The 18,318-nt window shown below is 32.3% G+C and overlaps 1 protein-coding gene across 2 annotated transcripts; it reads left to right on the forward strand.

The window, feature by feature from the left end:
- Positions 1 to 9,772: 9,772 nt before the first annotated feature.
- Positions 9,773 to 15,535, forward strand: LOC145602536 (uncharacterized). Of its 2 annotated transcripts, XM_081658729.1 has the most exons (4): positions 9,773 to 10,059; positions 10,753 to 12,547; positions 13,682 to 14,513; positions 14,661 to 15,535. In XM_081658729.1, exons 2-4 carry the CDS (start codon positions 10,757 to 10,759, stop codon positions 15,518 to 15,520), a joined length of 3,483 nt encoding a protein of 1,160 aa, XP_081514855.1. In that variant the 5' UTR covers positions 9,773 to 10,059; positions 10,753 to 10,756; the 3' UTR covers positions 15,521 to 15,535. The 2 variants fall into 2 exon arrangements, with proteins under 2 accessions (XP_081514855.1, XP_081514854.1); XM_081658728.1 differs by having other exon boundaries at positions 9,775 to 10,059; positions 13,682 to 15,535.
- Positions 15,536 to 18,318: the final 2,783 nt, after the last annotated feature.

Consider the following 18,318-nt stretch of genomic DNA (forward strand, 5'->3'; position numbering starts at 1 on the left):
TTTGACATGATTTTTTTTTTATAGTATAAAAAAAAAAACTAATGTTATCACCATATTATGCATTGTTGTTGGATCAATTGCTTATACTTTAGACCAATAAGCAATTAAAGATATTAATAGTTAAATTTGTGTCTTAAAAATGTGTTGGATCAAAGTATTACAGGAATACAGAGGAAATAAGGTAACAAATATCTTATACACATTTATACAAATGTAGCAAATACCTCTCAGTTTCTCTCACCTCTTTTATTTTCGCGCATTATTTTCCCTCTCATTTCAAGCATTTTTCTCTCTCTGCCAAGCTCAAGTATTTTCTTGTTCTTCTTTTCCCTTTCTCCATCTTCTTCAATAGCGTTAACGCGATGTGGTGGAACACGTTAGCCGAAAAGAGGCCTTTGTTCTAAGGCAAATTTCGATGATGAACAAAATTCAGGTAAAATCTCTTATTTAGACTTGATTTTTGAACTTTCTATGCTTATGAAGAATTTGTTCTTCTTGCTTTGAAATACTATTCGAATTTCACTACGAATTATTTCTTGAAAATTTTAGTTTATTTTTTATTTTTTTTCATGATGTTGTCGTTTTTTACAATATTGAAGCTATTTGGCGTTATTTTTTTCGATTTTGTTTATTTTTCAACGATTTAAGGTTTCAATTCATGTTTGAATTATATTTACATTGAATTATGTTTCACATCATTTTCTATATGTTCAAAGTAACATACTTCCTCTGTTTCTTTTTAGTTGACACGTTTCTTTAGTCACGTTTGCCAATGCATAAATTAAATCATTAATATCTTTAATTATAGATAAGCAAAAATTATGAAAAGTTGATATTAATATAATATACATTGATCACAAAACATGGTCAAAGGAAGGTGTGTGAATGGTGCTAAAGTCAAAACATGTCAACTAATAAAAAACGGAGGTAGTAAAATTTATCCACTTTTTCGTATATAAATATATTTACGTAATTTGTTAATTTATGAATTATATATTACAAAATAATATTGAATTTCACATTGTTTCCGAAATATGAATTATAAATCATTATAAAAAATAAAAAATAATAAAAAAGTAGAAGACATAAAATCTTCCAATTCCTTAAACCGAACTCCTTCTATAAGGTAGATAATCACCACTTGAAAGTGTTGATTATTCACCGTTGTCGTTTGATGATTCATAGTCAGTCCCCGTATTTTCCATACCTAGGACAAACGCAACCTCCTCGACACAGAACCCAAAGCATACATCAGTGCTAAAATTAATTGAGTTTTTCCCATCAAACAAGCATCCTAACCCATAAACCAAAGTCCCCTGGATTCTTTAAAATTTTCAATTTTTACAAGGTTGGAAAAAAATAAAAATTCCATCAAATTTATTTTGTCTTTCAGGTCCAGTTTCATTTTACCCAAATTTGAAGACAATTTCAAAATTTGATTTGAGGAAGTCATGGCTGTCCTGAGCTTAGAATGCACAATAGTGGATTTACTTGCATAAAAACAGAGCATGTATCAAAAGAATAAGATTTATAAAAAGCCTCATACAGAGAACATACATTGGAGATTGGCAAACTGGTAAGATCTATCATATGTTCTCTTAAAGCTAAAATAAGAAAGAGCAAACTTCTTCACATGAGATATGACAAAATTTGACACAAGCACTTGCTTAAGTAGTAAAACTAGAACTAGAAAAAGGCAAAGTATAAAAGGACTCAAGGTCTTTATTATATATATATGGTCATGATTATAATCAGAGTATTCAAAGACAATTAAGCAATTCAAACATCATCTGAACTGTCAAATTGCCTGCTAGTCATTTTTCCACATTTTAGCAACCTCGGAAATCACAACCTATGCACAAAATTTAGGATTACAAAGACTAAGAGAAGTACTATTCTAGGATAATATTTTATTTGTCACCGAATTTCTATGGTCAGCAGACAATTGCTGCTGGATGATGAAAGAGCTATGAAATCTCTCTCTCTAATCTCTTCTATAACTCTTAGCAAGCCCCTTCTGTAACTCTTAATCATTCTAACAAGATCTCAAAATGACGAATCAGAAGCAACAAAAGCACTGTGTATTCTCTTTGATCACTATGGCCTTGGAATTTTGCAAGCATATGTCAGTGAGAAGAATGGATTGAATGATTCCCCTTTAAATACAATGGTACGTAAGATTTCTTGGTTTATGTTAGTGTGTTACCATGAAATGAAATTACTTCTACATAACTTCGAAATTACCTTTTTTAATGGTAACATTTGTTGAACTTCATTCGAAACAAATTTTCTTACAATTGTGTGTGGTAAACTAGTAAAAATACAATAACTTTAGTACAAACTAGGTTATATCCTGTGCCATGCACGGTAATTTCAATATTTATCATTAGTTTAATACAATTATTTTACTATAAAAAATAATATCAAATTGCAAAATAGGACGAAAGTTTTGTAATTACAATTTTTTTGAATCTTTAAAGAAAACAGATGAAGAAATGCACGCACGACTAATAAAAATAACCATGGATTACATTACAAAGTTATAGATAATATTACATTATTGTATTATATGACTTTGTTCACGTCATAAAATAAATAAATATATAAATCTTTGTTGAATGTGTAAAAATGTACTTGCCAAATAGAAAAAAAATATTATTGTAAAGTAATTATTAAATTAAATACTTCTCTAAGAAGCTTTGAAAAAAAAAAAAAAAATCTTTTGAAGGGAAAATTTTTAACCCATCTAACTAAAAGATTTATTTGTTGAGTCCAGTCTTAGACCCATTGAAATGGGCTAAGAGTGGCCCAACCAATGAAAATTTAGTCGTTGATTGCAAACAATAGGTCCTACCAGTCTACCCCTGTCCCCATCGTTGATTCTTGATGCCTAAAGAATCTTTCGGTAACCAATCGGCTATCGCAAATGGAGTCTTTGTGACGTTTAGTACAAGCCGTGATACGGAAGGTTGTCTCAATGTGTCATACTTTCATTGGTTCCACATTTATATTAAAAAAAAAAATGATACTCCCTCCGTGTTTTTTTAAGTGATACATATTGACCGGCACATAATTTTAGGCAATTTAATTGACTTAAATAAAATAAGAGGTAAGTGGGGTTGTGGAGTATTAAAAAATTGTTAAAGAAAGATAGTGGGGTTAATAGTTTATTGAAAAGTAATGAATGTGAGAGGAAAGATATAATAAAAAAGTAGTAGTGGGTTTGGGTGGGGATCATAAGAGGAGAGAGATATAATTTTTTAATGTATTGTTTTGCCAAAAAAGGAAATGTATCACTTAAAAAAACACGGCCGGAAATAGAAAATGTATCACTTAAAAAAATACGGAGGGAGTAACAGGAATTAGAGCTCAACCCTCCCAGTTTTTTTGATCTATTTCAAAGGAGATGGTAAGAGAATCTTTAACTCCAAAACATCCTCACTTGGTATGATTCAAACCCCAAAACTTAAGGGTTTGAGGTAAGAAACTTTTCAGATGAATCAACACTTTGTTGGTAAAGTATTACTCGTACCAATACTCGTATTTATATTAGGGAATTCTTTATTATTTTTTGACAAAGGTATATAAGGAAAATTATACTATGGAGTAGTATTTCAATTAACTTTTATGTTTATTTCAACTTATATTAGTATAATTTTGTTTTTGAATTAACCTTATATAAGTATCTTATTATCCATAGATTTTTGTCATTAAAAAAAAGAGCTAAGTAATTTATCGTTTTATGTGCTACTTTTTATCACTAAGAGCTTGTTATATTTACCTTATTTTTTAAAAACCATCTTTGCCTTATTTCATTACTTATTACTCCATATTGTTCTCGATTCATGCTCAATTGCTCATTAGAAGTGAGTGAAAAATATAAGATATCATTAAATAGGTTTAACAGGGTCAGGTCAAACTTTGTCACTAGGATGAAACTAACTTAATTATGTTTTTTTTTTTTTTTTTTTTTTTTTTTTTTTGCCATAAGGAGAGAGGTTGTGCGTTTTGTTGTCAACCAAATATTTGTGTCTTTTCATTTCTCTGTTTGGGATCCCATTATTTCTTGTTTAATTTTGAGTTCAACCAAATACAGTATATATGCCTTAAATAGAATAAGAAAATTTTACAATGACGAGCTTCAACATAACATTGCTTTAGGAATTACAATTAAACAAATCTTTGATTATTCATGCCACTATAAACATCCAATCACGAAGTATTTAGATGTCAATGATTCCATCCAAAAGTTGAATTATTGGCACAAATGAATCTTTTAGGATGGGCCCCAACATGTTAATAAAAAAAGAATAAGTTAATTTTATTACGATTAACAACTTGAAATCTATCTATCTATCTATATACTATACTAAAAGACAAACGACTCAATGTGAGACTGACAAATGTCACTCCCTCATTTGCTTGTCTTATTTATATAAATATTTCTAATAATTATTATTTACATATTCAAGCATAATTTTTTTTTTTGTTAAACTTCAAACTAAAATCTATCAATAAAAAACAAAAAGCTATACATACATAAGATCTTCATGATTTCCTAACAAAATTTTGTATTTCATTTTTACAATAACTTATAATATCTTTCCAATATTTACTTCATCTATAATTCACCAATGCCACCAAGTTACAAATAAATAATTTGAATGAATATGATTTAAGTGGCATAAGGAAACAAAATATTTCGTATATTGAAAGCCTAATATTGTTTTTCTACTGAAAATTAAACAAAAGTACTGGTAGACATTAGTTTGAGATCAAAATATTTCGTATATTGAAAGCCTGATATTGGAGCTGAACTGAACTAATGAGATGAAATAAATTTTTTATGAGAGAAGGAAATTAGGAGCTGAACTGGATTGATTGGAGCTGAACTCAACTGAGCTGAAGTGAACATGCCTTAAATATATAACAATTATTGGCAACAATTTTATGATGTTCTATATATAGTAATGTTGTTAATTAGAATATTCTAATTTACCTCAATCAATTAATACATTATATTATAAGACAAACAAATCAATCAATCACTGATTCACGATCGTTTGTCTTATATTTAATTTGTACTATTATCTCTAAGAAAAACTTGATATATTTATTGCATATTTTTGGTTAGTTGCTGTTATATTAATAATATTGAATTCAAAATATATTTTATTCACTTTGATTGATTCCAAATAATTTATTACAAAAAGTTGATCAATATGTTCCCAACCAAAAATATGCCAAAAATTTATGTATAATGTGTAAGATATAAGGTTATTATTGTGTCTATAGATTTGGTGATTGCGATGAGTAAAACAAATATTAGAATATATTTCTATTGAAGCGGATGATATGACAAGAATTTATTTAGTTTTTCTTGAAAACTTTTGTATACACCCGATTTACACTAATATTACTATATATCGAGTAGTATAAGGGTAACTTTTACCTAATTTGAGGGTAACTTTTTGCCTTTTTTTGGATAACTTTAAACATAATACTATTGATTTTATGCATTTATAATAGTAATTTAATTACAAAAATAGACAACAAGAAAAGTTTTATAATGGTAATTTAATTACATTCAATCACTAATAATTGATTTTTAGTCATTCAAAATGTAATTCTTTACTAATAAAGTGTAGATAATTTTTATTTGTATTGGGTAACTTTTATGCATATTGAGGTAACTTTTATTCATTTCAGGGGTAACTTTTGATCACTTTAGCCTATCTTTATGATGGATGTACAGTAATTATTGTACACCCGATTTTTTTAAAAGTTTCTATCTATTTCTCTTATTATATAGTTGTGTGAAGTATTATTCATTTATTTTTCTATTAATAAAACAACATTATATATATATATATATATATATATATATATATATATATATATATATATATATATATATATATATATATATATATATATATATATATATATATAACCCGATTAAATAAAACAAATGCAAATGACATAAAATATTATTCAAATCACATTCCGTAAATTCTATATCAGTTATTACTGCGACTAAACAAAATTTTAATAATTAAATTGTTAGTGAAAATGAACCCGTCATTATTAATTGAATTTTTTTTTTTACTGTGAGATTAATAATATGATTTATAAATCGTGCATCGCACGGACACTATGCTAGTTTAAAATAAACATTTAAAATAAACATGACTCCTAATGATCAATAAGATCACAATTTTTTATGATAATTTCATTTTTCAACCCTTTGTTATTTTCATACGAAGCAATTTTTTATTCGGTACGATAGAGCAACATTTCTAAAATCCCTTCAAAGCATATATTTCTAGGTTACACTATTGCATAACGTAAATTCATTACATATATTTTTTGTTAAAAATAAAAACTAACATACATTCTTACATCAATTGTGTTACTTAATTGAATATTTTTCAATCCAAATCGGTTTTAAAATTGATCATCTCTTGATCTATTATTCATTCTCGGGTCAGCTTGGTTTGATTCTATTTCACCGAGCTCACGCTCAAATTTTAACACCTTGCTAGCTCTCTTTTGGCCTTATAGGAATAAATTGAAGTTCGAGCTAAGCTTGAGATCAATTCTACAAATTACATTGGCCAATAAAATACTAATGTTGTTACTTGACTAAATAGTATAATTTGGTAGGAAGAAATTAAAGCTATATTCCTAATTTAACATTAGTCATTTAATTGGTAACTTAATTTATTAGGTCTTTATATGGATAAATGATATATAGTGTTGACATTATATTATATTATATTATATGTAAATGATAATGATATATAGTGTTGACATTATATTATATATATATGTATATGTGTTAAACATTGAATTTAATTTTGACTCATTTTATTTGTGACTATAAGTCTAAGCCAAATCTTGGCTCAATAACTAAGGGCCTGTTCACATTAACTGAACTGAGTTAAACTGATTGGAGCTGAACTGAACTGAAATGATTGGAGCTGAATTGAACTGAACTGATTGGAGCTGAACTAAACTGAACTGAATTTTTTATGAGAGAAGAAAATTAGGAGCTAAATTGAACTGATTGGAGCTGATCTGAACTGAACTAAAATTAAGCCGAAGTGAACAAGCCCTAAATAATCCATCCTTAACCAAATTTGAATAAACCAATTGTGAACTGTTCATGAGAAATTGTACCTATGTCCATCCCTTAAGGGCCTGTTCTCATTGACTGAACTCAGCTGAACTGAACTGAACAGAATTGAACTGAACTGAAATAAATATTATATAAGAGAAGGAAATTAGGAGCTAAACTAAATATTTTATAAGAGAAGAAAATTATGAGCTGAACTGAACTGAACTGAACTGAGTTGAGCTGAACTGAACTGAACTGAACTGAACTGAATTGAATTTCAACGTATGAGAACAAGCCCTTTAGTCCCTTACACCTAAGAAATAAAACAAGGGATGGAAAGTTGGAAACTCTAAAAAGCACCACCCAAAAACAAGTATCTTGTTTATCATCATCCACTTCATGTAACCCATAAACTAGGTGCATAATACACTATATAATATCACGGTTGAATAATTGTTATTATAGAATTTGGAAAAGTGAGCATCATGTGTGGTTTGTATATAGAAAAAAATGGGTGATATTTAACTTAATTTGTATAAATCTAGTTGTTATTATGACAAATATAAGTAAACTATATATGTACATCGTTTCAAAAAAAAAAAAAACTATATATGTACATAATTAAAGAGAGTAACAAGAAAAGAACCTGCATCTTGTAAAATTTGATGGAACTTCCAAAAGCTACATACCTTTTTCATCCAATTTAAAATCAACGACTTAATAGTCCATTTATATCTTAATTTAATTAAATTGACACGCGCCGTCTGATAATTAGTCAGTTCCAGCACACAATTTTGTCTAAGGTCAAATAGTCTTTGTGTATATATATCATCGTTTTGCTTTGTTGCCACTGCTTACACTTGGATGCTGCCAATTCATTTCCAATTGCTCTTGAGTCTTGAGGTTTAGGGATTTTTCTTCACTTCAAATTAATCGAAGGTACATCACAACTGCAACTTTGTGTGTTTAATTTTTTGATTTTCGTTGTTAGTTCTTTTACATCATACTGATTAGAGTCTGAATAATAGGTTTCTGAAAAATCTGCATATTTTGGTATGTAAGTGATGAGATTAAATTTCGATTTTAATTGATTTGGCCATTGGAATTGATATTCAATCTTTTCGATTGTCTTTCTTCATATGTGAAGTTCTCATGTATTGATTTACAAGCATTTATTGTTATGTGGTGAAATAAAGATTTCAAAATCGATAGGTTTATTTTTAGGCGTCATGTCTCTAAAATTAATTTTAAAAGATACTGATTTTGATTAGTGAACATCTATTGTAAGTTTTCTTGAATTAGTTTATTCATTGAGCAATTACTTCAATATGTCTTTGTGGGTCAAATCTATTTATTGTATGATACATACAATCCCATGAATTAAAATTAATTGAATCTTTCATTCCATATATTTGTTCCATGCATGTATGAATTTGCTTGTCAGAAGTTAAAAATTTAGTATGAAATTTAATCATTTTTTTGAAATAAAGTCAAGAAGTTAGAAGGTAGTGGTAGAGGGGCAAGAAGAATGAGATAAGTTAGCATAGAAAAAGCCTTTAACATCTCGTATTGTTGATATGTATCTCATTATAAAAGTGAGTGCATCACTTGTTAAATGTGCAAGCAAGCATAAAACAAGCATTGTTCTGAAGCCATTGCATAAATGTGTTGCAAAATGACTTGTATAAAAATCTTTTAAAAATAAAATCAACTCTCTCTATAATTTAATAAGAGTAAGCATATTAGACCATTAAAATAACTTACAATTAGCGAGTACCGATCATTACACAACATACGAAGTATCTTATTTTCATTTATCATTCTAAGGATGATGATAATATGAAGCCACCTAAACAAAGGTGGTTGTATGTCATACACAATTTCAATTTCATTAAGTATGAGGTAGATAGATTGATAGTCATAGTCTCATAGTTCTAACATTGTAATGTTGTGCATTGAAAATTTGAAGCAACATTCATCTACAAATATTGACTCCTACATACCTTATCTAATAGGAGTAAAATTAATTATACTACTAAGTTTTTTACTTACTAAGATCATAGTCACTTTCACCTTTCATCACCTTTGAAACTTACTTAATAAAAAGATGACCATATTCCATTAATTTAATACTCCCTCCGTACCCTAATGTTTTTTACGTTGGGAATTATGCGCGGTAATTAAGAAATTGTATAAAGTTGAGGTATATTGGAATATTTCAATGATTGAAAGTACAAATTTATTGAAAAATACAATGTTGAGCATGTGGGGTGGAGAAATTAGAGGAGAGAGGAGAGAGGAGAGAGGAGAGAGAAAGTAATAATAAGTGTTGAAAAACTATTAAAATAGTACAAAAAGTACAATAGCACATGGAAAAGTAAGGACTTTTGAGTAAAAAAATTGTAAAACAAGGGTAATTTAGTTCAAAATTTATGACCAAAATAGGAAAGATACTAAATGTAAAGAATAAAAAGGAACACCCTAAATGAAAACGTAAAAAACATTTAGGAACGGAGGGAGTATAAGCATTCTAAAAAAGTAAAAAAAAAAAACAGGGGTTATTTTCACATATTGACTAATCCACCCCTATTACCTTAAACCAAAGATTCCAAAAAAGTGATTACAATCAGAATATTGAGAAGGGACAAAGTTGTCAATTCATTGGAAAAATATTCTCTCTCCTCCTCACTTTTCCCACCACCTCTCTTGTCCATTCTTCAAGGCCACTCGCTTCTATCTTCAGGTGGCGGATGCCATTTTCGGCCCAAAATCAAGAATATCAAAAATAATTTTTATTTTTTGAAAAATAAAGCAAAAAAAACAGAGAGCCTCCAATACAAAAACAACATACTTTTAGGTCAAATGGTATCGTTGATTTGGTATTCATTACCCTAATAATCACAAATTATTCTTTGTTTTTCCAGAGTTCAGCTCAACTGGTAAGTAGTTGCTTAACCAAAAGTCTTCTTTTATATTTTCTTTAGCTTAATCTTTATCATATTCTGCTATATTTTTGAACTATGATATTCTATGTTTAGTAATATGTTCTGGGATTTTTATTGCTTATTTTAGCATCTGCAAAACTGGGTATTTCTTCTTTCAGAGAATCATGTAATGGGTGTTGGTTAAAATATGGAAATTAGTTGATTTTTTGAAGTTTTGGGTGGTCAATATGAGTTGGTTATGTGAACTTAGTGTTTAGTATTTTCGAATGAATATGATATGAATGAAAGTTAATGATTTTCTTACAGAAAACTTGTCATATGAATTTTGTGGTGTGCTAATTTATTTCATGTTATTGGAGAATTGCATTAAAATGGGTCCTCCTTTCCCTTTTTAGTATTTTGGCTGGGGAAAGGGGATTAGATGATGATGTGGTAATTTGGGTGACGTTTATATAATCAGGAATTTTTGTTTGGTTATTTTTCATATTTGGTTGTTAGAAATTTGTTCAAGAGGCTACAAATATTTGGTGTTATCTGCAATTAATTCTTCTGTAGTGTTGGTCCCATGTGGTCTTGTTCATACTATGTTGTGGTTATGACCAAAATATGGTATGGATGGTTCTGTAGTTTGGAGTTCAAGGAATACAACTGATCTAGCTATAGACACTTATGCGTTTATTGATACAGGGACATGGTGCATCCTGCATATGAGTTCTGCATTTGGGTGAGCGTGATCGTTATATTTTGTGCCCTTGTTTGTGGGGCTGAATGTGAGAAATGTCCTCGGAAACCTTTGAGTAATGATGCCTGTGGCTCTTACTCAAGGTATCTCAGTTTGGATTATGGCCCAGGAGATCAAAAGATGGTGCCTCTTAACGACAATGATGGTTGTAGCTCTGAATTGCTCCACTTCTTTTCCATATATAGTGGTTTTTGGTCAGAAGCACAGTGTTTGAAGCCGGGAAACTTGGATATAAACAGGATTGATTCAGGAGCTACATTGCGTAGACAATCAGTAAGGTCAGATGGTAATGTTAGTAGATCATCAGATGGGGTTGTATTTCGCTTATCTGATGGGGGCAGTGTTACCTGTTCTTTAAATTTCTTAGAGTTTGGCCATGATAAGTTAACTCCTATTGTGAATGGTGCTGACCAAACTGTTCTTTCTTCATGTAGTGGGCATTTACTTGGCCAAAAAGAAACAAGTTTTAGCCTATGGAACATAGATGTAGAAAAGTATACATCCTCGGGTTCTCCTTCTCCTTGTGTTAGTATTGGCCCTAGTAAACTAAATTGGGGACAGAACTATTTATATCATTTGTCTGTAGCTTCCCTGACCTTAAAGAATACCTGCAATGAACGTGTTCTAAAGGTTTACAAACCTTTTACTACTGATTCACAGTTCTTTCCGTTCAATTTTAGCGAGGTAGTATTAGGACCTGGTGAAGTTGCTTCCATATCTTTTGCTTACTTACCAAATGAGTTGGGTTTGTCTTCAGCTGAAGTGATTTTGCCGACAAGTTTGGGTGGTTTTTTGGTAGTGGCTACGGGTTCTGCTGTTGAATCTCCCTATAAACTGAGGCCCTTGGTTGGCTTGGATGCTTCTTCTGGTGAGTGGTGGAGTGGGAAATTGTCCATATCTAATCCTTTCGATGAAACCATTGACCTGGAGGAAGTAACTTTATTGCTTTCAGTATTTGAAAGTAGTGGTTCTCTTTTATTAGAGTCAATCTGCAGGAAACAGAATCCTAGAGGTTTTAACAAGTATAGCTTTTCCAGTGACAAGTTGCTAAATGGTGATACAGAACAATCAGACTCTATAATTATGACAGTTAGGCCTCTTGCCAACTGGTTAATTAGTCCTCATAAATCTCAAAGTGTTTTGGAAATGGCTTTTTCACCTGATTCAGAACGGAAGGTTGTAGGTGCAATTTGTATGGATTTGGTTAGACCCCTGAAGGACGAGAAGGACATGCTTGTAATTCCATTTGAAGCAGAACTGAAGAAGACAGAACCCTGGAAAGATACAACTTCTTCACTTTCAGTATCTATGGAGGTTGTTGGTTCTTGTGATACAAGTGAAACCACTATTGCTGTATCAGTAAGAAACAGAGCTTTAAGTTTGCTGAAGATTGTTAAAATTAATGAAGCTGTTGACCGCAGACAAATCCTTCAGATAAAGTACTTGGAGGGACTCCTAATTTTTCCTGGCACTGTCTCACGGGTAGCATTAGTGACTTTTGAATCCTCAAATATTGAGTATGATTCCTTTCTTGAGATTCCAGGTATAAGCACAAGTTGTAAGCTAGAAATACTGGTGAATGACTCAACTAGCCCTCTCCTTGAGGTTCCTTGCCTGAATATTTTTGCAATATGTCCCAGACAACAACGGAAATCATCTTCTCATATTTCTGACATTGCTGACCTTAGCAATAGAAAAGTACCTCTGACCGCCACTGAAGAGACTCCAGTTTTAACAAAGGTATGAACAAACCGTGCTTACTGCCTTATTATCTTGACCCACTCTTTGGTTGCTGCTGCTCCTTGACATGCATAAGTTTGTTTTTCCTTATTGTTGGTGTTGAGGTCTTCTGCTTTTCATAAATGAGGTGAACTTGCTTTCTTCTTGTGTCCTTTTTCCTAACTACTTCATTGCTTTGCATACATATTAGTGCTAATAGACATCGACTGGCATCTTACAGAATCAATGCATAAGTTAAAAGGGTTAGTGAGCAACTATAAAGAAATTTGACATGGTCTTGTACTATAAGTTATCAAATGTGTTGCTGCCTTGTCTATCTGCTAATATTATCATGTCTTTCTGCCACATATAAGTGATCTTTTTCCCTCTTAACATGAAATAACAATTAAGAGGCCTCACTTGTCCTTTTTTGCACTCTTTGAATCTTTTTATTCCTGCCTGCTTCTTGACATATTCCCTTAGGGTACTTTTGTGATTCAATTGACTCTCTGAGGTGTATTTGTCGAAGCACCTAAATTAGCTAACTCTAGTTATCCATACTCTGATTTGCACACCTTAGCTAGAAGTCTAGAACAGCTTCCACTTCCACCACCTTTCTTGGATGGGATGGTTCACTGGTTTAGTACTTCCCTTCCCTTCCCTTCCCTTCCCTTCCCTTCCCTTGCCATGTCATGTGTGTGTTCTGTGGCTGATGAATAAGGACCTGGTTTACTAATGCTAATGTTTCAAATTTTTGTGATGATTGCTCTTAGCATACCAAACATGTGGAAAATAAAGGCATGCTCTCGTTTACTTTTGTTTCAACCTGACAAAGCAGTTGTGCACAAGCTACAAGTAGCTCTACTAGTTCATCTTGCTCATCTAGCAGATGATTATGCTGGACCTACCAAGCAACTTATAGAATATAGTTATGGTTTACATTTTTTTTTTTTTTTTTTTTTGTGAACTATGTTGCCCCAAATGTACAAAACACAACGGTGAAGTTCTTTCAACTTTTTAGGTGCCGCTTTCTAAGCTCCTATCTGTTTTGTGTACCCCTTCGTATATATGCTCTTATAAGTTTGCTTTTCCATGTTTTAAGTAATAACACTTTTCTGTCAATAAATAACATTACATCTTTTTTGCTACGTGAAGGCATTGAATAGTGCAGTGAAAGATGAACTTTTCAATGAAGGGTGGAGATTTCAAAGCTCAATGAGTGGGCTTTATCTGCTTGACAACCATGAGCTCCTTTTCCCGCTGCTCCCAATTGGGAACTATTATTCCAAGTCAATAACTGTCAGAAATCCCAGCCAGCAACCTGTCATAGTGCAGCTTATACTAAACTCAATTGAAATTGTTGATAATTGCAAAACCAGTTATGGGCATCAACATACACCTTCTGCAAGTAGCTCTACCTGTAATGATTCCACCGGGATAAGCATGTGTGGATTTTCAGTAGCAGACGGTACAGTTACAGAGGCCTTTCTGCATCCAAATGGCACAGCATCATTGGGTCCTATCTTATTTCATCCTTCAGATAGATGTGAATGGAAGAGCTCGGCTTTCATAAGGAATAATCTTTCTGGGCTGGAGATGTTATCTCTGCGTGGATCTGGTGGATCCCTTTCCCTAGTCTTGCTTGAGGGTTCAGAACTCGTGCAGAGATTGGATTTTACTATGAACTATCCTCTAAATATATCCAACTATGAGGATGTTGTTTCTGGCTGTCGTAAACCATTATTAAAGAAGGTCTCCGCTTTTAATGCAGGTGATTACCCTGTCAATGTCAAGAGAATAGATGTCTCAGGAAGAGAATGTGGATTGGATGGGTTTGTTGTACATAATTGCCAGGGTTTTTCTCTGAAGCCTGGAGAATCTTCGGAGCTTGGGCTATCATACCTATCAGATCTTTCTGGGCCTGTAGTTCAAAGGGAGCTCGAATTGATTTTGGATGCTGGAATACTGGTAATGCCAATGCAAGCAAGTATACCTCCAAATTCACTTTATGTATGTGTAGATTCCTTCTTTTGGTCTCCTGTTAAATGTTGCTTGGCAATCGGTTTTGTCATTATCTTACTCTCTCTCTTTCGTTTCACAATGCCCTCTGAAACTATGGATTCCTCGATTGAAGGAGAGAAGAGATCCATTCCTGTTGTAAGGCTTACAGATAAGTCCTCATCAACTGTGTCTATCAGTCAGGAGAATCGAAAGGGTACTAAACCAGCTAAAACAGGTCGAGTGAAACAAGTAATCATTGCAGAACATACAGATCGATTTGTGGCTTGCCGAGCTGAGAATACCCCTTCATCAGAACATACTAATCGACCTGCCAAGAATGCTTGTAAACCTGAGGTAGCACAACCTGATTCTCTGACAATCAAAACTCGTAAGGAAAAGAGAAGGCGTTCTAGGAAGAGGCATGCACTTATTGAAGTTTCCAGCAGCCAAAGTGGGAACTCTACACCATCATCACCTCTGTCTCTCATCACAACTCTCTCTCCTCCAGAAACGTGCTCTCCATCTCCGAAGGAAATGCAACCTAATGATTGTTTCAGCTGTGAACCGCTAGCATCAGCAAGAGTTCCTGAAATGCAGAGTCAGAATCTGTTTTCTACCCAACAAAAACCCCCTGGTGGATCCAAAAAGATGGAAAGCCGAGCTATACTTTTGCCTTCTGCTTCATGTCCTAGGACGCATATTTCTCCTTCCAGGTTGGCAATGGAACCACATGCTCGAGCTCCTGGACCAAAGATTCATCCCCCGAAAGCAGTGCAACCGGAGGAAAATGTGAGGGCAGAGGAGGATAGGTTTACTTATAATATATGGGGTAACCATTTTTCTGGACTTCATCTTTGTAGGCCTAATAGTTCATTAACTGTGACCTCTGAAGCTGTAGGTCATTCTAATAGCTTCTTTCTTCGGGGTCCTCAACAAACTCTCATTGCAAACTCTCGACCTTTATCTGTAAGTAGTTTCTGTGATGAAGGTTAATAATATATCAGAAAAATAATCAACATTGTTTTTGGTAGTAGTTCTGAAGTAGACCTGCACATAAAGTTACACGAAATTTATGCCATGGCGATAGAAATACTAGGGAAAAACAACATATGGTAAATGATAATTATACATCCTCCGTTCCTTTACTGTTGCAACATAGGAAGTGTACAAGATGTTAAGTAGTGGGAACAAAGGAAGAGACATAAAATTTCAAATTTATCCATGTAACAGTCCTAGAATTCCCCCAAATAACAGCCCCTGCTTGGTTCATGTAAGGTTAAACCTGGAAAGCAGTTGAAATCATAATAGCCCAATTTCATCGGTCGCTTCGTGTCTGACTGTCTGGTGGTATGTGTGCATACCGTTGCCATTCTCTCTAAGTATTTGCTAAATTGACAACCATTTGGTGGCTCTCTTCACTTTACGACGAAGGGAAATCATCAAGATGAAGGTGAAATTTGGATAGATAAAAGATAATAAAAGCTAACACTCCGGAGGTTTGTTAATCAGTAGCTTTCTGAGGAAGAAAATGTGCATAATTATCCGAATTATTCAATAACTGTAGTCATCAAAAACACCAGATTTTCAAATAATACGGACCTCCTCATTATTGGAACATCCCCAACGATGAATGGGATGGTTAAATAAAGACACATTATATTTGTTTCATTGCATTAAACTAACAGTGCTCTAGAAAATAAGGACAATAAACACAGAAAAGTCAGATTAGCGAAGATGATGGTTGTGTTGAGTGATTGGTCACTAAACTTTAACACCTCAGGACTAGAGATCGAATTCCTCTAGATTAGTTCTCATATTTACTTTTTTTTTTTTTTTTTTTTTTTTTTTTTTTTTTTTGACGGGGTTATTATATTACCTTTAATCTGACCAAGTCATAAGTTTCCTAGAGTTAAACATAAATCTACTAAAAATAGCCAAGCAGGCATTAATAACACTGATCGACGTCATCTTAATTAATATTCTCATATTTATCAATGTCTCCCTCCGTCCCCAAATGATATATACATGTTAAGGGTGATACATACCATTACTATGATATATTGCCTTAATCATGCATCATGCATGCATTTATGATGCACTAATGCTGGATTAATACTATTAAGTTGAGTAGTTAGGATTGAATGACGTACGTAGAGACGTGCATGACTAGTTAATTTCTGCATTCCTACCAATATCAGGCCTCTTAAATCTTGCCTATATCAATTACGTGACACTAATTTGTAAATTACGCGTAACGTCCCTTTCTTAATGATATGAAGCTGTGATTTCCACTGAAATTATATCCATCTATCTATCCAAATTGTTTTTTCCTGTTTCAACTTCATTTAAGTTTATAAGACCAAGCCTTCTGATTATGACTACTAGTTTTCCGAGATCTCTTCTGATAGCTATTTTAGGTCCCAATTTGTTTCTTCTTATGAGTTTTCATCTTGTTTGACTTTACTTGTGGGCTTGTGGTCCGTTTGGTAGAAGGTCGTAAATAATGGTCACGAGTTTGTATTAATACTCCGTTTATAAACACTTCTAATAATTAATGGTACAAATATATTACTATGGCCTGGGCATTCACATTGGAATACTGTATACGACATGGTCATACAAACTCATTATCGTTACCTCAAAATATGAATCAATATCACACAGACCATTAGTGTACGTAACATGATTCAGTCTAACTCCTTTCCGTTTACAAAATACATCATAAAGGCACCGAGGCAAAATATGATGAGGTTCTAGTATCGATTAACTTGTTGCTGTGGCTGAATGTAGCATAATTACACTAGAAACCTGGTGTTTACCAAGATAGTTGATAGTTGTGGTCCAATTTTGTACGTGCTTGCAAAAGTTACGTCGTGGTCTGACCACTATATGTACACTGATCGATCACATAGCAAATTAAATACAATTACAACCTTTAGATTCTTATATAGGGGACCTAATTTAATACTAGTAAAACTTTGCATGAAATGGGCATATACAAGAAATGAGTAGCTTTCATGGTTTGCTGGTGCTTTGTTGTGAAAGCTGAAGGTATAATGGAAAAATGGTTACTGATTTGGACGAAGGACAGACGTGTAATCATAAAGGGCGACATTGTTACAAGTTTATGAATGTGAAATAAAGTTTTTCTAGTATGGCAAAGTCAAATCTATATATTACATTATTAATAAAATGAGGTCAAAATTTTAATTATGAAAAAGTCAAATCTTATAAAAATTAACAATAATGATAAATATATCCGAATTGTAGGGTTTACTTAATTTCATTATGCTTCTCAAATCTAGAATGTTAGAATAAATTTATTAATTACACAAGCATACAAAAAACAGTGGTATATATTCTTGCAAATATTCCTGGTAAATAATTTTTTACTAGCTAGCTCCTAAATGTAGAGCCTAGAATACAAAATTATTAAGTGAGTAATTAATTAATTACAGTTGCACTTATTAGTTACTGGAGTATAATTACCTACCTGGAGCTGTTTTAGAATCTTTCTTGGCTAATCATTAAATGGCACGTTTGGTTGCTTGATTTATAAGTCAATTTGCCACATCTAATTAAATTCCGTCCGGCTAATTAATTTATCATTAATGCGGTACGTCGTTGTCAACAATTCCAACTTGTAATTCAGCAACGATAATCTACTCTTAATTATTGTAATTAATTACTAATATAATCATTTTCATGTGGGAACCAATGTGATTTGTTATACAAAAATCATATAAATAATTGAGTTATATATTGATTGCTTACACTTAGAATAGTTTAGA

Source organism: Chenopodium album, chromosome 21 (assembly GCF_948465745.1).
Source record: "Chenopodium album chromosome 21, dcCheAlbu1.1, whole genome shotgun sequence".
In the NCBI taxonomy this organism is placed as follows: domain Eukaryota; kingdom Viridiplantae; phylum Streptophyta; class Magnoliopsida; order Caryophyllales; family Amaranthaceae; genus Chenopodium; species Chenopodium album.

Excerpts from the sequence above, each read along its gene's own strand:
- LOC145602536 (XM_081658728.1), top strand. The coding sequence starts at position 10,757 with ATGGTGCATCCTGCATATGAGTTCTGCATTTGGGTGAGCGTGATCGTT. Across the intron at positions 12,548-13,681 it reads AGACTCCAGTTTTAACAAAG|GCATTGAATAGTGCAGTGAA; the intron begins GTATGAACAAAC and ends TGCTACGTGAAG.